At 62.7% G+C, this 21,121-nt stretch overlaps 2 protein-coding genes across 4 annotated transcripts in view; both read right to left on the bottom strand.

Moving 5' to 3' along the window:
- Nucleotides 1-7,199, bottom strand: UPK3B (uroplakin 3B). 2 transcript variants are annotated; one of them, XM_080830476.1, is made up of 7 exons: nucleotides 7,056-7,199; nucleotides 6,754-6,903; nucleotides 6,292-6,529; nucleotides 4,982-5,061; nucleotides 4,035-4,164; nucleotides 2,860-2,935; nucleotides 1-298 (listed from the first exon to the last, which is right to left on the bottom strand). In XM_080830476.1, the coding sequence occupies exons 1-7, from the start codon at nucleotides 7,141-7,143 to the stop codon at nucleotides 287-289; spliced, it is 774 nt and encodes a 257-aa protein (XP_080686602.1). In that variant the 5' UTR covers nucleotides 7,144-7,199; the 3' UTR covers nucleotides 1-286. The 2 variants fall into 2 exon arrangements, with proteins under 2 accessions (XP_080686602.1, XP_080686601.1); XM_080830475.1 differs by lacking the exons at nucleotides 1-298; nucleotides 2,860-2,935 and adding an exon at nucleotides 3,007-3,623 and having other exon boundaries at nucleotides 7,056-7,189.
- Nucleotides 7,200-8,292: 1,093 nt separating this feature from the next.
- The window catches only part of DTX2 (deltex E3 ubiquitin ligase 2), a 36,069-nt gene continuing 23,240 nt past the window's right edge, over nucleotides 8,293-21,121 (bottom strand). Inside the window, exons 5-10 of one of the 2 annotated variants that reach the window (XM_080830375.1) lie at nucleotides 17,113-17,253; nucleotides 14,079-14,152; nucleotides 12,527-12,685; nucleotides 11,807-11,968; nucleotides 10,503-10,592; nucleotides 8,293-9,477 (exon numbers count right to left, since the gene is read on the bottom strand). In XM_080830375.1, the coding sequence (XP_080686501.1) occupies nucleotides 9,250-9,477; nucleotides 10,503-10,592; nucleotides 11,807-11,968; nucleotides 12,527-12,685; nucleotides 14,079-14,152; nucleotides 17,113-17,253 (854 nt within the window). In that variant the 3' untranslated portion in view covers nucleotides 8,293-9,249. The remainder of the gene's footprint in view (nucleotides 9,478-10,502; nucleotides 10,593-11,806; nucleotides 11,969-12,526; nucleotides 12,686-14,078; nucleotides 14,153-17,112; nucleotides 17,254-21,121) is intronic. The other variant, XM_080830376.1, reaches the window with a different exon arrangement.

Below are 21,121 nucleotides of genomic sequence, written 5' to 3'. Positions count from 1 at the left end.
AAAAGAAGGCGAAGATTTATTTGCCCTTTATAAAGTGGTCAGTCAACAAACGTTCATGAAGCACCTGCTGGGGAGCGAGGCACTGTGCGGGCTCTAGCGGTGCCACGGCGAGCAAACCAGACACACGGTCTCTGTCCCGGAGTTTCCAGTCCCGTGGGAGAGAGGCAAAACTCACCCTTTTAAATGTCTAATTATAAAATAGAAAACATGCAGCAAAGGGAAAGAACAGGGATCCCAAGATTGCTGAAGGGTCAGGAAGAGCTTTCCTGAAGAGGAGACACAGGAGCTAAGGGATGATCTGGAGGAGCAAAGGAAAGAAGTATTTTACACTCAGAGGGGAAAGCAAGTGCAAAGGTCCTGTGGCAGGAGGGCTGACTAGGCACCCATGTGTCTGGAACACAGGGAGCAAGGAATAGGTCGACGGGGTCTCAAAACTGAGATGGTGAATCTAGACTCTGGTCTCGCAGTGGGAAGACTCTGCAAGTTGTGAGCAAAGGTGGACATGATCAAGTTCATAGTCCGGCCCCTCTGCATGCTGGGAGGAGGATGGGTGTGGGGGTCAGGAACCCTGATGTGGAGAGACCAGCTAGAGACGGGGTGGCGGGCTGGGGATTGCAGAGATGATGGGCAGGAACGCGTGGTTCAGAGGCAAAGAGGAACAAAGTGAACCCAGAGGGTGAGAGGGAGCAGTGGTGCCCCCCTCCCCCGGTTTCCACCTGATTCCTTTGATTTTTGGCCTCATGAGTCATCTGTGAGTCATCACCCCCGCAATCTCTGCTGTTTTTTCCTTTTTTAACAATGAACTTGTTTTTAGCCACTGGATTTGGAGGCCTTTCCTCAAATACAGTCCTGGGGACAATTTAAAAGGCCATTTAATAAAAGATTCGCCATAACATGGCTGTCATTACAGACTCTGCTCAAGGCTGTCATGGGCTGGCCTGCGCAGGGTGGGGTCCAGCTGGCGACCCTCTCTGGGGCATGACCGTGGGGCCCGGTCTTGTCTCCACGGGGCCCAGTCGGGTGGGGCCCATGCTGGGCCATGACCAGTCCTGCTTCCCCTTCTCTACGGGGCTTCTGCGATGCCCTGGCATGCCCTGGCATGCCTGCCGCCACAGCCCTGAACCAGAACACCCACCGTCCGCAGGGCTCCTAGGAAAGCCTCCCGCTGACCCGGGGTAGGCGGCCATCCATGTAAAATACTAACTTGTGAATGTTCTTCCAAACTCCCCCATTTGCCAAGATGGCATTCCCCAGAACCCCCTTTTGGGGGGGGTCTGCTCTGAGGCAGGCTGGGGGACAGAACCACTTGTAGGACATAAAGCGCCTCCATTTTGCAGTCGCAGACCCCCCCCACCCCCGAAACCCAAGGATGGCCTCTCCTGCGGCGTCTCCTTCATCTACGAAGTCCCTGTTCCTCTGGCCACCCCCCGAATATTCTGGAATCCACCCCCTCCTCTCCAACTCCCTTTGTCTGCCCTGGTACAGGCCTGGTTCCATGTGCCTAGAACACCAGGCCAGTCCCCCTCATCCTGGCCTCCAGGCCCCTCGTCCCTACTACCAGCCGCTGCCCCCACAGGGTGAGCCCTTTTACCCCTGGACTCCCCGACTCTCTCGCTCTCTCTTCCTCCCTCCTTCCGCCCCTACTTGACTCACTTCCATGTGCCCCTCAAGACTCCTCTCCAAAGCCACCCTTGGGAAGCCCCCTTGACCTCCAGGTGGGGTCGCTTTCTTCCCCTGGGCTACGCGTTACCCCACTGTGCCGCGACGTGTGCCCTGGGCACACATGGGGCATGGCTGGGGCTGTGTCTAGGATCAGTATAAGCTACGAGAGGGCCCTGGGACACATAAAAGCCCCGGGGCAGGGCAATTCCTGTTCCTGCTCTACCCTCCAGCCCTGGGCTGGTTCATTCCAGTCTTCCTCCTCACCATACCCCCCTGGGCAGGCCCGGAGCTGGGTGTCCTGGGGTAGAGCGCCTCTCCCTCTGGTGTTGGAGCCAGGCCTGGACAGGACAGTGGGAGGCGGGCTCTGCCGGACAGAGCTGGTGAGCGTGGGGGATACTTTGAACCCTTCTCCGATTCCAAGAGCCCCAGACGGTCCCAGGTGTCAGAGCAGCAGAATTTCAAGAGTGGCTGCCCAAAGGGGCTGCCTCCCATGGCCCATGTCATGCAGGACCCTGGAGCCTGAGCTCCTGACTGCACTTGAATCTGCTTCCGCCTGCACCTGCAGGAGGTCTTGCGGCTGGTGGGGGTGGACAAGTCACGGAGCCTCGGTTTCTCCATCTAGAAAACGGTGGCGGTTGTGCACTTTGGACGACACACAGTAGGCCCGCAGGCGGGAGCATGACTGCTCATCCCTCTGGCTTGACCGAGACGAGGCCTGGAGCCCCGACCTCTGGGAACCCCACCGAGTGGCGGCTACTCTTTGGCTTCGGGTCACTGCCGCAGCCCGCCAGCCCCCAATGTCCCGCCCCTCTGGGAATGGGAGTGCGCATGTGCGAGGCTGGACGGCTGCGGCGCGTCGGCGCCCCCGTGTGGCCACAGCAAGAACCACCGGCCTTGCCAACAGCCGGACGCTAGCGGGGACGCGGGTGATGGGGCGGATAGACAGAGTGAGGCTCAGGCCCGGTACACTCTGTGGGCCCAGCCCTGTCCCCTGCACAGGGCAGAGGACGGCTCCCTGCACCCCGCTCCCGGAGCCTGGAAGCTTTTGGTCGGGGCGGCCTCTGCACATTACCTCTAGCCTCTCCCGGACCCTCGCTAGGGATGACGGAACAATGAAAGGCAAAGGCAGGGCTGCCAGTGTTGGTGACGTGGGAAACCGAGGCAGAAGAAAAATTATTAAATTTCCTTACTACTCACAGCGCACTGACAAGTCCTTGAAACGGGCAGAGTGACATTCCTGCGGGGACTCAGCTGCCTGGATGTTGACATTTTGCTAAGGGCAAAAGGCAATCTTAGCTTGACCCCCAGGACCCTGTAAGTCGACTTTACGCATAAAAATTCATTTGGAAACTTCTTTTATCTCTAAACCCTCGAGATACATGTTGGCAATTATCCTCCAAGCATATGACGCACAGATACACATCAAAGAGTCTCGTGACAGTTTTTACTAAACAGTAATAAATGACCTTTTCCTAACAACAGCTAGGCCCCCTCAGGATCCTGGAAACCTCGCTTCCAAAATTCCTTAGAGACGTACGCTCTCCCTAAGCCCTCCCAACTCGAAAGTATATATAACGGGCCACTCCTCACCACCCCGGTGTCGCTCTTCCTGCCCTTGGGTCCTGTCCCTGTGCTTGAATAAAACCACCTTATTGCACCAAAGACGTTTTGAACCCTGACATCTGTCCTACATCAGTGGGACTGCAGGCAGGGGTTGGGGGGAGTGTGCAGGGGCTGGGAATAAGCACCCCGTCCTTGCCCCCACACTGGCCGCAGCCACGCCCCAGCCACAAGGGCCAGGCTAGGGGCTGAGGCTGGGGAGGGGGTCCAGGCCAGGCTCACAGCCCACCGGCAGGGTGGCGGCCTCGCTGGGTGGGATGTGGTGGGTCATGTAGCGCTTCCCCATGAAGGAGCCAATTCTCAGCTGCTCCGGGGCCTCCTCCGGCCACCACAGGCTGGAGCTGGATGGGGAGAGGAGGCAGCACTGGGTCCCCGGTCCTCCCGCAATCTCTCCCTTTCTTTCTTTCTAGAACCAGCTGCTGGGCCACCTCCTCCAGGTGGTTGCCCTGACTACCCCGGTATCAGGTCTCTGAAGTGACTGAGGGCTCCTTGGAGAGAAAACAGGGCCCAGGAGGAGAAAGGCGGGGGGCCAAGGGCACAAGAAGGGCAGGGCAGAGGGAGGTGACCCTTTCTCTGAACCTGGCTTCCGAGGAGCTCCTGGGCCGCCTCCCTGCCCTCCAGGTGAGGGAGACTGGGGGTGGAAATTCCTGGAACATCCTTGCAAAGGAGCTTCCAGGCGCTGGGACCAGTGAGAGGGGAGGGCACCCCTCCCCCCAGGGTGGGGGAGAGGCCCCAGGGCTATCAGCACTCACAAGCGTGCGGTGGACGCTGCCAGGAAGGCCAGGAGCAGGAGGCCGGCCAGGGAGGAGAGGACAGAGGTGATGACGATCATAGCACCACTGCGTCGCCCTGGCCACGTGTCGATGGAGGCTGGAGACTTCCCTGCGCACAGCAGCCGCTCAGAGGCTGCCCCATGACCCCAGGGCAGTCCCTTCCCCACCCAGGCTGCCTCTCAAGGCCTAACAGCCTCCCGAGCCCACCCTTCTGTCCATCTCAGCCAGGCATCCGTGCCCTGCCGGCCTGGACCCCCCATGGCCCCGGCCTCTTATTCCCACCTTCTAGGCTGTTCCTGCCAGTGTGCCCGCCCACTGCCCTGCCCGCGGCGGGCAGAGCTGCAGCAGACCTCAGGACCCACCACGTGGCTGCCCCGCTCCCTGGAGCCTGGCGTTCAAGGCCTTCAGACGACAAGACCCACCCCCTCATCCCCTCTGCTCCCTCTCCCCTCCCCCTCCAACACCCCGGCCTCTGCAGCCTGCCTCCCAGGTGTCCCTCACAGTGGACACTGGCCTCCCCTCATGTGCAGTTTCCTTGGCCCGGTGAATCCCGGGCACCTTAGGGCCCTGCTGAGGGAAATCTCCCAGAACCCACGGCCCTGACTCTGACCCTGGCCTCCTTCATGTCCCGGCCCTTCTCCACCTGCAGGGCTTGGCCCAGGGCTGGCGTTGGAGGGCAAGGCTGCTTCTGCCCACGACTGGGCTGGGACCTGGGCACCTGAGTGCTGACCAACATTTGAGCACGGACAGGCCCGTTTTCTCTGCCAGTGAGGCTGACCCGGTGCCCCACCTCCCCTGCACAAGCTTCTGCTCGGGGGAGGGGCTGGACTTGGACACTGTGTCCCTATCCCTGGTTTGGTGGCGGCAGGGGGTGACTAGTCGGCAGGGCTAGGCAGGAGCCAGAGCAGTCCCTCCCCCAGCGCTACCTTGGTGAAGAGTGATGGGGTCGGACCACCTGGTCTCGGCCTGGGGTGAGCCCCTGGCGTCCATCAGGAGGAACTTCACCCTGTGGAGAGGAGAAGGGGGAGGTCAGAGCCCCGGAGCCTGCCCACAGCGGCCAAGCTCCAGGCGGTTCTGGGCCAGGCTCTTCTGGGGCACATTGGGGGGATCCTCTGAGACCGCTCTGACCACAGTGACTTCGGCCAGCAGGTCCCAGTGTGTCTGAGCCGCTGCTCTCCAGAAACCCCATCCGGTTTAGGAGGACCCCAGTCACTAACTGTCACATGCACAGGGCCTCAGGGTGACTCAGTGGGCCGGATAGAACTGGGAACCCCAGGACTCCAGAGAAAACGGCTGGCCAAGTGGCATCTAGGGAGCCATACGAGTCCCCCCGGTAGGCTCTGGCGCCCTAAGCAAAGGTCCAGGGAGGGAAGGAGGGGTGAGGTCAGGGCGCGCTCAGAGCCTGGGAACCCGGGGAGGAGGCGGGCTGAGCACTGAGGGCACCAGAGGCTGCGCATAGGAGCTCAGGTTGTATCTTTGCTCCAGGAGGGGAACCCTGAAGGCGTCTGAGCGTGGAGGGACCCAGACCGGCGGGCACGGAGGGCAGCCAGCTCTGGTGGCTGCTGGGGATGGGGGCAGGAGGTGAGAGGAGGCCGAGCCAGGAAGTGGGCAGGGGGGAAGTGGGAGAGCTGTCCTGTCAGGGCGGGGGCCGGGCAGGGGGCAGAGGGAGGCTGCGGATGGAAGGGCCGGTCCCGCTTGCACCATGCCCACCATCCCTGCGCCCCGAGCTGGTCCTCTCGGCTGGGCTTGGACTCCCTGAGGCCCCGGGCGGCCGCCATCTGGACACTTGCTCTCCCGCTCTGGCTCCCCACCGTGACCCTGGCAAACCCTCGCTGCCCTGTGCCTCAGCTCCTTCACCTGAAAAAGTGGGTGCTAGTCTGTTTGCCTGCCTCATACCCACTGGCTGGGTCTGAACTCAGCCGGGGGCTGACCTTCCTGCCAGATCTGCCTGTGGGCTAGTGACTGCAGCCCAGCGCCCCCACCCAGTCCCCAACTCTGGGCCTGAGACCCCAGCCTGTCCCCACCAGTCCTGTCATGGGCCGGCCTCCTGGAAAAGCCACACTCTGCCTGCCCCCAAGCTGGGGTGAGTGCTCCTTGACCCCACAGAGGCCTAAACCAGAGCTTGTGAAGGGGAAAGTTCTGGGGAGAGGCTGGGAAAGGCAGTTCACCTGCCCGAGACCCCCCCTCGCCCCCAGCACAGCCCCTGTCTGTCCCAGGATCCAGGCAGGTGACCCACCTGTAAGGTCCGGGGCTGGGGAGAGGGCTGTTGCAGTAGGGCGGCTGGCGGAGGTCGGCAATGCAGCCGGGGTCATTGCCCACCCGCAGCAAGGGGACGTCCCTGCCGCCGTCCGCGGGGTCCTGACAGGGCAGCTGGTCCAGGGACAGGGGCAGTGTCATATAGTGCCCCTCCGTCAGCAGCTGTGGGAAGGCTGGGATCTCAGCTCGTGTCTGTGTGTTCTGGAAGTCCCTGGAGGCTGTGGGAAAAAGGGACAGACAGGTGGGGCTAGGGAGCCTAGCCCCTTGCTGGGTCCAAGGTCCCCCAAAACCTGGCCCTCCGTGCCTCAGGGCCCAGAGGCTCCCTCCAGGCACAAACCAGGTAACTTTGTCACCCCTCTCAGAGCCCGGCACGATAAAGCCCAGTGCCCGGTCCACCACCGTGGACTCTCCTCCGCCGCCCCAGACCCGCACCATGACCCACCGTTGCTGAAGGCCACCACCAGCCAGATGGTGCTGGCAACGCCGGCAAGCCCGTCCAGGACACAGCGAGGCTGCTCCAGGGAGAACGTGGTGGCTGTGACCTTCCCTTCTAGGTCCCAGGCTGTTATCTGTGGCGTGTAGGGGATCAGCTCTGTGGCCACAGAGATAGGCATGAGGGTCCTGGAACCTGCTCTCCCCTGGTGGCGGTGGGGGCGGGGGGGGGTCCCAGGATCCAGTCACCCCAGCGGGTGTCCCAGCCCCTTGGGTCCGGCCAGGTGAATTCATCCCAGGAGCCCCACTCACCCAGGCTCATACAAGGCAGGGGCCAGACCAGTGCCCCCGCCAGGAGGAGCAGCGGCGATAGGCCAGGCTGCCTCTGGGGGAACCCCATGATGGCCCCCCGAGCTCTCCCTTCTCCCACATCCACAGCCTGGGGCTGATCTGGCTTCCTCCGGCCACACCCCCGCCCCCAGCGCCTGGAGGAGCTGGTTAGTCCGGCTGCAGAGGGAGGCTGGCCTAGGCCTGGAAAGACCTGAAAATGTAACTGCGCCCCACCCTCTCCCACTCACCCAGCCTACCCTAAGGGAGCTGGGCAGGCCTGTAGGGTGCTTCAGACCCGGGCCCAAGGCCAGGACCGAGGGGGATGCCCCCAGACCTCCAGATGCCAGCCAAGCCCCCCAGAGTCCCATGTCTGAATTGGGGTCCCAGCCAGCCTCTCTGCCCCCGAGAAGACCCAGTCTCTGGAAACATGGGCACAGGGCCACATGCCTGAGATTCCTGTACCCCAGGTGCCAGGGGCCGCCCTCTGGCCTTCCATCCCCACCCAGGGAGTGGGAGCAGGATGGGGGATGCAGACGCCCCACCTGACCTGTTCAGCTCCAGCCCCGGGGCCCATCCCCCTGCCCTCCCTGCACAAGGCCACGATCTTGTCTAACAAGAGTCTGGAGTCAGCAAAAGGCCCTTTGACAGCTGACAAGCCTCCCACTTACTTAACTCTTTTTGGCTCTATTTTTTTTTAAGATACAGTTTTTTTTAAAAAGATAATTCACATAAAACTCATCCGTTCAAAGTGTACGGCTCAGCGGGCTTTCTCAAGGTTGTGCAAACATCACCACTCAGTTCAGAACATGCAGATCACCCCGAGAGGACACGCTGTACCCATTCGAAGTCCCTCCCCACTCCCCACTCCCCCCGGCAACCAGGCATCTGCTCTCAGCCTCCGCGGACTTCCCTGTCCTGAACACTTTGCATGGACTGAATCACACCAGTGGCGCGCTGGGGCTGGCTTCTTCCCCTTAGCGTCCTATTGTAGCCTGTGACCAGCCTCTGTTCTTAGTCCAGAACTTTCCCTCCACTGTACGGAGACCGGGCATCTTGTTTCCCGGCTCCTCAGCGGACGGACGGTTGGGCTGTGGGCTGTTATGAATGATGCTGCCACGAGCGTTCATGTACAAGTTTTGTGTGGACCTGTTTTCTGTTCTTGGATACACGCCTAAGGGTGAAATCGCTGATTCATAGGGTAACTACCTTTTTTTTTTTAAATCTTAGTTTTAAGTCATCTCCACACCCAACATGAGGCTCGAACTCCAGATCCTGAGATCAAGAGTCACATGCTCCACTGAGTCAGCCCAGCCCCCCTGCTGCAAAACTCAAATTTATAGAGGGAAAAAAAAATGCTTTAACATATAATATACTCATCTTTAGACCAACACACAAAACAGACTTTAATTTTTTTTTTCTTATGGAGAAAAGGGGCTTAATGGAGGCAAAAGTAGCCCTGGCCCGCTCAGGATGCGGCCGGTGTCCCTGGAGCCCCAGGCCACAACCCAGGCAGAGGGCAGGCCGGGGTACTGGATCCTCCTAAGAGGGTCGAGAAATTAGAACTCTGAGGATGGGGTCAGGGGCTGGGGCAGCAGCCCAACTCGGGGGGGGGGGGGTGGGCTCTCCGGCCTCACCGCAGCCTTGGTCACTGGGGCATGTGGGTCGAATGGGCAGTCGGCGGGCTCGCTCCTGCTCGGACGCAGCAGCACACACGCGCGTGCGCACACGCACAGCCTCTCCGCCGACAAACACACCAGGGCCTGCTGACTTTGGCTATAGGGCATTTATTGCAAACAGAACATCTGAGGTATGAGAAGCTGACCCGGAACCACGGCGGCCGGGGCTGCGATGGGGCAGTCTCGCCTCACCCCACGCCGGGCCCCCAGCACTACGGACCCAAAGCAGCCCAAGGGCGGGGCCCCACGCTCTGAGGTAGCTGCATCTTAAGCCCCCGCGAGTAGAACTCCCAGGCTTGCCCAACTCCCACGCAGATCCAGGCCTGGAGGGGAGGAGGGGGGCGGGAGGCAGGCCCCCGACAAACACCGCAGCCTCCGAGGAAAGGCACCTTCCTGCCTGCCCATCCCGGGGACAGCCCAGCTGGCGGCGCGGGGAGAGGGCGGCTGGTGGCCGGAGGCAGGCAGGTGGGGCAGGGTGGGGCCCGGCCAGGCTGGGGGTGTCACTGCTGCTCCAGGCAGTCCTCGGTCACCCCCTGGGCCGCCAGCTCAGCCAGCACATTCTGCAGGTAGTTGGGGTCAGGGTAGCCGTGGCCTGTCACGTTGCGGTCCATCTCCGTCTTGTGGTGGATCTCGTTCCACACCACCGTGTCCGTCTCTCCCGTGGTGCTGGACGTCCCCACTGTGAAGATGAGTCGCCTCTTCCAGGCCACCTTCAACAGCTCTAGGACCTGCAGTGGGGGAGGGAAGGGGCGGAGGGGCTAATGAGTGAGCGCAAGTCTGCGTATGGGTTTCTCACCCCCCGGAGCAGCAGGGGGCCAGAATCCGCTGGCCACTCCCCTTCCCTGGTCCGACTTGCCCCACCAGTCGGGACCAGGGCAGGCACAGAGGGCACCTGCCTGGACTGTTCGACCTGTACCGTGAACCACTGGCAGGGCCCGGGCTGGCCACTCTCCTAAGTGACCCGATCCAAGTCAGCCCCATCTGCTGGGGTCCCCACCCTCCAGCTCCAGTCCTGACCCCCCTCCAGAACTCCCCCTGCTGACCTGATGGCCCAAGAGGACCCCCCACGTCGGAGGGTGCCGCCACCCGCTGCTCAAGCCGCACCTGGGGCCAGGCTAACCCTGCCCGAAGTCCAAGTTAGGGAACCCCCACCTCTCTGTCCCCCACCCCCGCCCCCACCCGCTGCTCAGCTACCTGCAGGCCACACTCACAGCAGCCAGAGGGAGCATTTTCAAACCTCCAGTCGGCAACACCCAGGGCAGCCTAGGGGCACCCGATGCCCCACTGCCTCCACACCGGGCTCTGGTCCTCCCCCAGACTCTTCCCAGCCTCCAGCCGGGCCCACCGGCTGCCGCTCTCAAGGGGTTCTGTCTGCCGGGAATGCTCTCCCTAGTCCCAGTGTGAGAGGTAGCTCCGCAGGCTGTCCCAGTCTCCCAGTCCTCTCCTATCCCTTCCTCCCCTCCACCGCCCCCACCCACCAATGTCGTCACGCTGGCCTGACCGAAGAACAGGTGACCTGGCCCGAGAGGCTGCTGGAAAAGGCCTCCCCTCCAGTCATCTCTCCCGGGGGAGCATGCCCAATGCACAGCGACCCCCGGGAAGGAGGGGCCAGCACCCCGAGCGGCCCCAGAAGAACAAGCAGCAGGTGAGCAGGGCAGAGCTGGCATGGCCACCAGGCCAGGCCCTCCCCACCCACCCGCTCCGACTGCCCACAGGCAGCCGGGACCCTACCAGCCGGGGGGCCCTGCCTCACCTTGCGGCCCTGGGCATTGTCTGGAAGGTAGCACTGGCGGGGAAATCCCCTGGCGGTGAACGGCTTCCCAGGGTTGGGGTGTTCCGGGCCCTGCAGGAGGAACACAGACACTGGGCCTGGGAGGGTCCTGAGAGGTGCCCAGCAGCCCAGCCCACCCTTTGCCTCTCGGGCCAGGGCTATTCCTACACCCGTGACCAGCCCAATCCGTGTCACAGACCCAATGTGACCCGGCCTCCCTCAGTGACCACCTTCCCTGACCCTATGCCACTCGGTCTGGCATCAGACTCTCCTGCTAACGTCCCACCCCTCCCTAACGAGACTGGAACTCATCCAAGGCCAGGACGCACACTCCCACCCCACTGGCGCCCTTGTGGGCACTGGGCTCTGTGGCCACGATGGCCAGGCCTCCCTCCGGACGCCCTCACCCCTTGCCCGAGATGGGCCCGCAGCGGGGCCCGAGGCAGGGACCGCGAACAGGGCGGCCACAGTGGAAGGTCTTGCTCGTGCGCTCTGCCACTCAGAGGCACGCCACACCCCCCCCCCCCCCGACACTCCCTCTGCTCTGGGGCTCTGAGGCTGTCAGGGATGTTCTCAAAGTTCACTACGACCCACTCAGAAGAAACGGAGGGAAACCTCGGAGAAGCACGTGACTGAACAAAACAGGGACGCGCCACCTGTCGCAGACGGGCCCCCGTGGGTCCCGGTCTCCACTGCCCTGGCTGGACCTTGCCCACCTGCCACCAGTTCTGCGGTCAATGCGGGCCCAAGCAGGAGGGCCTAGGGTCCTCTTTGGGTCTCTACTGGGACCCCGGGACCTTTTGCTCGGGTTCCTGTCTTGCTCCTGCCATCAGAGCCGGCACCACCACACCACACCCGAAGCAGGCCTGGATCTGGCCGCTGAGCTGGCCTCCCAAGCTGGCCTCCCCTCTGCAGGCGCCTCCCTGCCCTGGGGGATCCCCCGTCATTCAGCCCCCCAACACAAGCATTGTTCCTGCTTTAGACACTTGGCCTTCTACCCAGTACAAGTCGAGCCACAACGTCTCCGCCTCCAGGATGCCCTCCCTGCGTTAGGGAAGGGCCGAAGGCCATCTCTTGGCTTCCGCAGCCCTAAGAGCTTGTTCTACCCGCAGACACCGGTGCCTCCTGGTTCCTGAGAGCCTGAAATCGGGAGACTGGTGCCTCCCGACTGCCCCAGGGACTGCACTGCTGGGAGAGGGGCAGCGTAAGGAAGAAGAGTGGCCCAGACTGAGAAGGACCCATCCCAGAACGGTCCAAGGAGGCTCCTCTCGTGCCGGGCCCCTTACCTGGATGCCGTGAGGAATGTTGTAAACTATGAGTATTGTCCCACAGTCCTCATGGCCGGGGAGGGACACCTGGAACTTGAACACCTCCATCTTCCCCCGGGGCTGGGTCCCAGTTTTCTCCCCGTAGATGGTCTTGCAGGAAGGACACTGCAAACTTCCATCCTGAGGCAAAGCAGAGCACCACAGACTGAGCCGGTGGCCCTGAGAGAGCGCCTAGCATGGCCCCCTGCCCCACAGCAGGTCCCCGGCTCGTCCCCCGCATTCCCTCCCAGCACAGAAACCCGACCGCTTCCCCGGAGAGATGGTCGGCACAGGGGCGAGGCACCGGGAGACCAGCATCGAGTAGGCAAATCGGGTTGGTGCACAAAAGTCTTCACGGGCAAACAGGTTTCAAACCCAACAAAAGACCCCAGGCCCGGTCAACTGCTGGCACACGCCCCCTGGCTGGCGCAGAGCGGTCCAGGGGTGCTGCAGGAGGGGCCACGCCACACCCCGAGGCCTGCCTCCCCGTCCTCCCAACCTCGGTCCATTCCGGCCGAGTGCCACCGAAGGACGGCAGCCAGGGGTCACTTGCCACCTCCATCCTGCCACGGGCCCAGGCCCACAGACGGCTCGAGGCTGCCTCCGAGAGTGTCCTGGGCCCCCCGCAGGGCAGCAGCAGGAGCGGGGAAGGACTGTGGGCAGGCGACCCCGCTCCCCCGGGGGCAGACGCGCGGGCACCTTGTTCCCGTTACAGTACATGGCCAGCAGACACAGCAGGTGGAAGGCATGGCTGCACTTGGCAAGGCGGCCCACGGCCCCCGGCCCGATGGTCTTGCTGTCGGTCACGTCGCTGTAGCCGGACACCACAGCCAGTTTCTCCATACAGATGATGCAGTCCTGGAGGGAGACCAGCACAGGGCACGCTCACTGACGGCCCGCTGCGCCACAAGGCGGGGGGTGGGGGGTCCTAATAGGAAAAGGTGTTTCATGGTCCTGCTGAAACACCAGGATCATGGGCAGTCAGTCCTTCCGTCTACTGGTCCAAAGGCAGGAAGACAGATGAGTCACCAGGATCCACGCCCTCAGAGGGCCCAGCACAGCAGAGGGGATGACAGACGGCCACAGGCACAGGGGCCTCAGGGACCTTAGCGGTGACAGCAGCACAGGCCGAAGACAGCAGACATGGGCCGGAAGACAGGAAATAGCGGGGCAGGAAATGGAGAGGACAGGGCCGCAAAGCTGGCTGTCACACGGGAAAGGGACAAGGTGGACAAGGACGGGAACGGGCATGGCAGGGAAAGGGAGGAGAACGTTCCGAAGCAGAAACCGGCATAGTCTGGGAGGGGCAGTGGCAGCCGCAGGGAGCAGGGGTGAGTAGGGTGTAAAAGAGGCAGGCGGGACAGGACCAGATCTTGAAGGTTCTGATGGCCGAGCTCGGGAGCGGGGCTTTGTCTCCCACGTCAGGGGACCCGCCGAGGGGTTTCAAGGTGGGGCTACCAGCACTGTCACAGCTGTCTGGAGGCTGTCCAGGTGGCAGCCTGGAGGCCAGGAGGCTGGTGCAGAGCAAGCCAGTTATGCCAGGGGTAGGGGGCGTGAGGTAAAGGAAAGAACAGAGACTGGTGTGCTGTCTCCTGGGGACACAGACAGCACTGGAGGGAGGGTGGGAGACATGGGGACGACCTCCAGGTTACTAACCCTTTAACAGCCACAGCTGCGAGAAAAAGAGGGCAGAGGCCTCCGTTCTATCCTGGTGCGACTGCCCTTCAACCCACGACCCACCCCCACGCCCCGCCCCAGAGTCCTTGGGACTCTCCACTCAAATCAGAGACCAGGGGCACAGCAGCCCCCAAAACACAGCTCAGCATAGAAGCTTGGGTCCAACCGAAGCTGCTATGAGGGTCTGGCAGGCCCGCTATGGGGACAAAGCCACTTCGCTTTTCCCCAGCTCGGTCCTCGGCGACTGGGGCGGGCTCTCCCATCCCTCGTCTCCAGGATGGCACAGGGAGAGGGCCACGCGGAGGCCCGGTGAGGAGCCCTGCTCAGAACGACGGCTCGTGAGCGGCGCAGCTAAGATCAGAACGCGGGCCTCTGAGGCCGGGCCACCTCCCCTTGGGAAGGCCTGCCTCCTCCGGGACGCCGGGAGATCACACCCCAGGACCCGGAGCACGGCCGGCACCCGGCAGCACCTCGGTTCGTGCCCGCCCAGCAGAGGAAAGGCCGATACCCTCCTCCGGAGCCACCCCTCGTCCCCAAAGCAAACCAGAAGCAGCGCGGCTCCCGTGACACGTGCCTCATCTGGGGCCGCTTTCAGCTCTTCCGTGTACTTCTTTATCACCTGCTCCGGCTCCGGCTTTGGAGTTCCTCCTGCAAGAGAGAAGAGCGTCAGCGGCGTCCCGAGGAGTACGCGCTGGCGTTGCGGAGCCCAGAGAGGAAGGAATACAAGGGAGAGGCCCAAGCTGCCAGGAGGGACCCGGAGAGGAGCGAGCGTGCAAGAGGAGAGACGCGGCGTCAGCGCGGACGCTCGGAGCTCGGCCGGGCAGAGCCCTAAGGGTCCACCCGTGGGAGGCCCGGCCCCAGGAGCCCTGGAGGCGACGCACGAGGACCAGGGACAGCTGCCGGGCCCAACCCTCAGGAGCCGCGTGCCGGGCCTCCACCACATCCCCGCGCACATTTGCTCGGGAGGCCGGAGGACACACAGAGAAGTCAAACGGCAGCTTCTACCACAAACTGCTCTGGAGCGTGTCCCGGCACCGCCGTTTCGCCCAACCTCCATTACTCCTGTGAGAAAGCCAAGGCGAGAGAAGGTCCAGGAGCTGAACGTGCAGCAGGTGCCTGCCCGGCGGGCGTCTGTGTGCACGCCGACCGGGGACGATGCCACACGGATATGGTCACGACAAGCCTTGGTTTTCTCTCGCCTGGCCCTGGACTGTGGGGTCTCAGCGACACGCCGAGTCCGGGAAGGAGCCCCGATGCAGAAAGAGGGGCACCCCGGCCACCCCACTCTTCTCAAGACCACCCACGTGCACGAAGCTGGGAGGGCGGCCCGCGCCGGCATCAACCCTGAGCCTGGCCCCACAACGGGCACCCCCACGCCCCCAAGACGAGAGACTCCCCCAGCCGGGGAGAGAAGTGGGCAGACCCAGGGCTTCTCCAGCCAGAGGCAGCGGCAGAATGACAGAGAATGGCAGCAAAGCCGTGCGGGAGCAGAAAGGATGGCCAGGAAGACCAGTGCAGCCGGGGAAAGCTCCTCCTCCCGCCTCGGGGTCGTTGGGCAGGTCCCGCTCCGAGCCTCTGTCACCAGAGGGACCCCGGCCTGAACTTAAGCTCAGAGCCACCAGGTGTGGCTGCCAAGACAGACATGCCTAAGGGCTCTACATCCAAGGGCCCTCAAAACCAGAGAAGGCCAGGGGACACCGAGGAGGGGAGCAGAGGCTGGGAGCAGGCGACGTCAGGTTTGATTCTGGCTGTCACGCAGGGACCACAGCACATCACCTGAACCTCCCCTCACCTAAAAATGGAGACGTCATCCTGACCCAAAGCGTGAGTGTTGTGAGAGGCAGCTACAGACAAAGGACGACCCCACTAACACAGAAACAACCCCCGCGACAAACGTCTCCCCAAACCCTCACATACATCCCCCCCACCCAGACCCCCCACCCCAATGCACCCCCACCCACCTCACACACATACCCCCCACACAAACGTCCTCCCACCCTGACACATATACCCCCCACCCACAGAAACATACCCCACCCCCTCAAAACACACACACACACACACACACACACACACACAAATGTCCCCCCACCCCATCACACATGTATCCCACACACGCCCAAATGTCCCTCACACATGTGCCCTACACACCCCCACACAAACACCCACTCCAACCCCCTCACACACACACACACACCCCTCCACACAAATGTACCTCCACCCCTTCACACACACCACACACACACACACACACACACACACACGCACGCACGCATGCACCTTTCCCCCAACACATACAACACATACACGCAGATTTCTAGGCCACTGACTGGTCACTGGGGAGAAAGCCAGGCCAAAGCACAAAGGACCCCCAGCACTGGCAGCCATCCCAGTAGCTATTCAGAGTGAGGGAGAAGCAATTTAGAAAAGCAGAGGGACCCCGGGACCCCATCTGCCAGGACTAGCCTCGGGCCCACCTCTGGTGAGGTCTGGCTCAGCACCCATTCCCCCGCCACTCGCCCTTGCCCGGACAGCCTTTTAAAACCCAAGGTAGCCCAGGAGCCACACTTCTCTTAAGGGGGCCAGCCAGGGGACCACCAGCCCCAAGAAAGGGACATCTGAGCCCAGGAAGGAAGATCAGAGTGTCCGCCAAGAGCCTGTGCTCTTCCCAGGCAAGTCGGAGTGTCTTGGGAAGCTCCGGGCCCGCCCGGCCCAGCTGCCGGGACAGGGGTGAGGTGGGGAACGGGGCGTAAAGCCCCGCCACTCCCTGGCCCTTCCTGCCACCTGCAGGCCTGGGGTTAGACAGGCAGTGGGCATGATCAGAGCCCCCCATGACTACGTGCTGGGCGCCTCACGTGTGCTCTTCTCATTCCGTCCACCACCAACCTGCGAAGTAGGAGATGCCGGCTCACAAACGGAGACACCGGGTGTGGGACATGAAGTCAGAACCAAGACCGGAACCCAAGCCGGCTAGGCCAGGGCCGTGCTCCCTGCTCACCTCACCGCACCGCACTCAGGGTCGCAGGGCTTTCTGTGCTCTGTGCGCCTCCAGCCCAAAGACGGAAGCATCGGCTTCCGAAAAGGCAGGTTTAGAACTCACTACCCACAGGCTCCTTCACTAAGTCTGGCTAAAACCCACAGTACCTGCCGCGGTTCCGGAACCCCTTTCTCCCCAGCCACGTGACGGGCAGAGCAGCGCCACTGGGGGACCCCTCCGAAGCTGCCCTTCGTGGGGGCCAGACAGGGCTGGGGCCCTTTCCTGAGATGCATGCTGGCCCTGCCGAGAGGGACAGAGTCACCCCCATCCCGAGCTGGCCTCACCCCGCGCTCGTGCTTGTCCAGTCACAGAGTCCTCAAGGACAGGCCCCTCACACCCCAGCTGTGCCAGACGACAGGAGCTGAACTCTGGGTTTTCGGGGGTAAGTGGTTTCCAGGGCCCACCTCCGCGCCGAGGGCAGGCAGAAGGGCCGCTGAGCCCCTCCCCTGGGGGTAAAGGAAGCAGAGAAAGGCCGTGGGGGTCAGAGAAGAGCGACCGATGCAGGAGAGTCAGAGGCAGCAAGACTCGGAGGCTTAGCAGAGGCCAGAGAGCACTTGTGAGCAGGAACTACCTTTCATGGGCATTTTCCTCAATCTCTTAACTGAGCTGTGACTTTTAGAGGCCAGACAGGAGGCGGGAGGGCTGGCGGGCTGGGGTGCGCGGCTAAGACACACAGGGAGTCCAATGGCTGACAGCAGAATACTCGTCATGCCTACACGGGGTGCGAGATCAGACATGCAGAGAAGGGAGAAACGTTAGAAGGAGTCATTCGGCACGGGACGTCCACAAACCCCGGCTGAGTCCAGGTGGCACCGTGAACGGCCAGCAGGACCCACGGATCTTCCGGAGGGATCGGCCGCTCAAGGCAACTAAGCCCCGGGCCACGAACCAGGGAAATGCCCGGCTCATCAGATCCCCACAGGGGTCTGCTTGAGCCACCAGCTGGCCCGTGCTCCCGGCGTATGGGGAAGGGGGCGGGACAAGGCCTTCTGCTTCGAGGGGGGCACGACGCCACTCCAAGCGGGAGCTGCCGGTGCCAGGTGCGAGGAGGAGACCAAAGGGGTGACACGGAAGGACGCGAGCAAGCTATGGAGACACGGACAGAGTCTCGTGCTCAGTCCTCCCCCCGTGCTCCCCCTGGCCATGCCCTCTGGGCTCCTGGTCACCCTCCCTCCAGTGGGGTGCTGCTTTCCATCTGGCCCTTCTAGATGCTTCCGGTGCCATTGCTAGGGTGGGCGGCAGGAACGCTGGCCTTGGGCCTGCTCCCCGACAGGCCTCCCGTGGCCTCTGTGGCCGCTCCTCTGGAGCAGCAAAGGTCTCGGGCTGCGGCTCCCATCTCTGCCCTCAGTCCAGGCTCCAACAGCCTGCTCTGTCCTGGAGGGTAGCACCGAGGGCACACCCACGGGGGGAGCCCTCACTCCTCAGCCTGGTGGTTCACACATACTCTAGGCGGACCCTCACCACCTGCCGCTCTCTTGGCACTCTCCGAGGCCTTGGTGCTCCCTGGAACACAGCGCGGTCTCCCACGGGAGCCCCTCGGCCTGCCTCGCTGTGCAATCTCCCTGCCGTCCGTCTCGCTCAGTGACACCTCTGCTACAGGCGAAGGGAGGCTTTCCGAGTGCTCAGAATCAGGCTCGGGTGCTGGGTCCCGAGGGCAGCCTGGGGCAGGAAGTGGGGACCCTGGGTGGGCCAAGCAGATGGCGCTGCCCACTCCGGAGGTGATGCAGGCGGGTAAGGGGAGACCTGCCCCCGGGGCCCCATCCAGGCCTGCCACCACGGCCTCGAAGAGCAAAGACTCAAAAGTGGCGAACGTGCCCAGTCAGGGACAGAAGCAGAGGCCAGCCAGCAGCCTGGGCAGCACAGCGGAGCGGGGCAGGGTGCCCTGTGGCAGCCGCTCACAACAGACCCCAAAGCACCCACCAGAAGAGCACACCTGGCACCTGCTCATCGGGCCACGCAACGCCACCAGCGTCTCCACGTTGCTTGCTCCTGAGCTCAGAAGGGGGTTTGAACGAAATGTCAGGCAGACCGCAGGACAAGCAGACGAGGGAAGAGGGCCGGGGGCACAACGACGGAGGGGACAGGAGCAATGCTTGCCTTAGTAGAACCCCGGCCTTTGCCCTGACCGCGACCTCCTCCCCCAGCGCTCTCTGCTCCACTTCCGGCAGACCTCTCCCCACGCGTGAGCTAGGAGGCAGCCCTTCCCTGACCACCCCACCTAAAAGGGCCGCTTCCCCGCCGTCTGTGTCCTTTCTTACCCCCTGAAAGGACTCGTGTATGGGTGTCGCGACAGCTGTCCTCCCTGCACTGAGCACCGAGGGCAGGGCCCGGTCACAGCAGGTGCACAGAACCTGTCTGCTGGGGAACCCAGATACCCCCGAGTGCTGCCGGGTGGCCTCGGTGAGGCCAGCACGAACAAGGCTTCTGCCCTCGTCAGGGCAGGGCCCGCCCCCGAGCCCCAGTCACAGACACAGAAATCCCAACGGAGAAGCCTGCAGAGCCGGGGCCCCTGCTCCGTGGGTCTGCCTCCCCGGGAGCAAGTGTGAGAATCCCCCCCGCACCTACGCTTCGCAAAAGCAATGCCCACTGGACAGGACGGCTGGGTGGGAACGCCAGGAGCGGGCCGTCACGTCTTCCCAACAGCGGGACTTAGGGACAGCCCCCCCCCAAAGCCCAACATCCCCAAATAACTGTAGCAGCCCGCACAGCCACAGCTCCCCCACCTGAGAGGGTCCCACTTATCCACCGGACCCCCAGAGAGAGCAGCCCCTGCAGCGGCCAGATGTGCAAACACCTCCTTTCGGACACCGGGCGTTGGCCCTTTGTCTAGCGACCAGGGCTCCGGCCCACGCCCGGCCTCTGACCGGTCTTACAGAGCTGGCTCCTAGCTCCACTCAGCCCTGGCTGCCTGGCCTTGGGCGGGCTGCGGCAGCATGAAACGCAGACACTCCAAGGAGAGGGCTGGGCCAGGCCGCAGCCAGTGAGGCTGTCACCCGAGGCCCTGCTGGCCTGACCTGGAGGTGGCCCCTCCGTGACGGTCCTCTGCCCGCACAGAAGGGTACCCAGGCCTTCCACAGCGTCACCCCTGGTTTGTAAACCCACCCGCAAACCCCTCCCCGTCCCCCTCACAGTGGCCTGAGTATTCCCGAATCCACAAATGCGGCTCGGGGAAAGAAGACATTCTCCAGACCCCACTTCCTGGGGGCTGGCTCGGATCTCTCCTTCCCCGGGACCTCAGGTTCCCACCAACAGGTACGAGGCAGAGCCTGTGTTTAGCGAAGGCGGCATCTGGCCACAGGCTCCGGTCTCCACTCCTTGCTGGCTGAGACCGTGTTCCCCCATCTCCGAGGTCTGTTTCCCCAGCGAATAAAATGGAAGTTAAAAGACTCGCCTACCTCCAGGATTGATCTAAGAGCCAAGGGGCCAGGGGACACGGAGGACACCCTGGGATGCAGGCTAAGAGGTCGTCAGCCTCGGGAGCACCGGAAAGGGAGCGAGTGCTACTCCATCCCGGACCGCTTCTGAGCTGCGTTTAGGAAGGTTTTTATTTAAGCCTCGGCGATTACAGAGCTGGCTGGAGCTCAGCCATGTGCCGGCCGCGCCTGGTCACCCACAACCTCTCTCCAGTGATCACCACCCCACACACAGGCCCACAGGAAGATCTAACTGGGCAGGAACTCTGCAGTCACCGCATCTCTGCTCACCGTTCTCTGCCCCAGCGGAGGGCTGATGGCTGAGCGGCTGAAGCAGGGTCCACAGGGCCCCACTCTCTACCACCTTCTACCCCCTCTCCGACTGGTCCCTCCACCTCCCTCCAGGGCCCTTCCCCGCATCCCACCCGCAGTCTCTGTGAGCTCATACACCCACCCCGAGAGGGCAGAGGCCACCCAAATGCACCCTAGACGGCTCTTCTGAGCTGCACATCCAAATGCCCACTGTCCCGGGACCCGGCCCCCCTACAACCTAGCAGCGCCCCCCCGCCCCTCCCCATGCTCCCACCGGGCTGGAAAGCGACAGTGTGACTGCTGACAACCCAGGTTCTGGGGCCCGGAATGCCTGGGGCTGAGTCCCGGCTTTGCCAAGGGCTGGTCGGTTGATCATGAGAAGTTTCTGGAACTCTCTCTGAGGCTCAGTTTCCTCAGGTATAAAGTGGGAATAAAAGTTTCTACCTCACAGAGCTGTTACTGGGAAGAAATGAAGGAAGATAGACCCAAAGCCCCTCCTGAGTGTCCCAGTAACGTCGACAGCCACACACCGGGCCTCAATCCATTCCTCCTCTCTCGTGACCCACCTACCCACCAAGTCAAAAGCTCTTACCTCCACCACCGCCGAGGCACGTGTCAGGCCCCGGCTGGCTCCCCTGAGCCATGAAGTCAGGCTCCGCACGGGTCTCCCTGCCCCAGGCCTGTCCCCTCGAACCCCCGTGCTACCACAGTGACTCACTCAACACACAGACTCGGGTTAGCTCAGTCCCCTGCTTCAACCTTGCTACACTCCCTTCTAAGACACTTGGCTTTTCCTACTTATTAAAAAGTAACTTTCAGTAACTCCCTAACCTATAAAAAGAATTTTAAAAACAG

Source organism: Martes martes (genome assembly GCF_963455335.1).
Source record: "Martes martes genome assembly, chromosome: 18".
In the NCBI taxonomy this organism is placed as follows: Eukaryota; Metazoa; Chordata; class Mammalia; order Carnivora; family Mustelidae; genus Martes; species Martes martes.
Note: the sequence above shows the minus strand (reverse complement) of the source record. Positions and strands in the feature narration are given on the sequence as shown.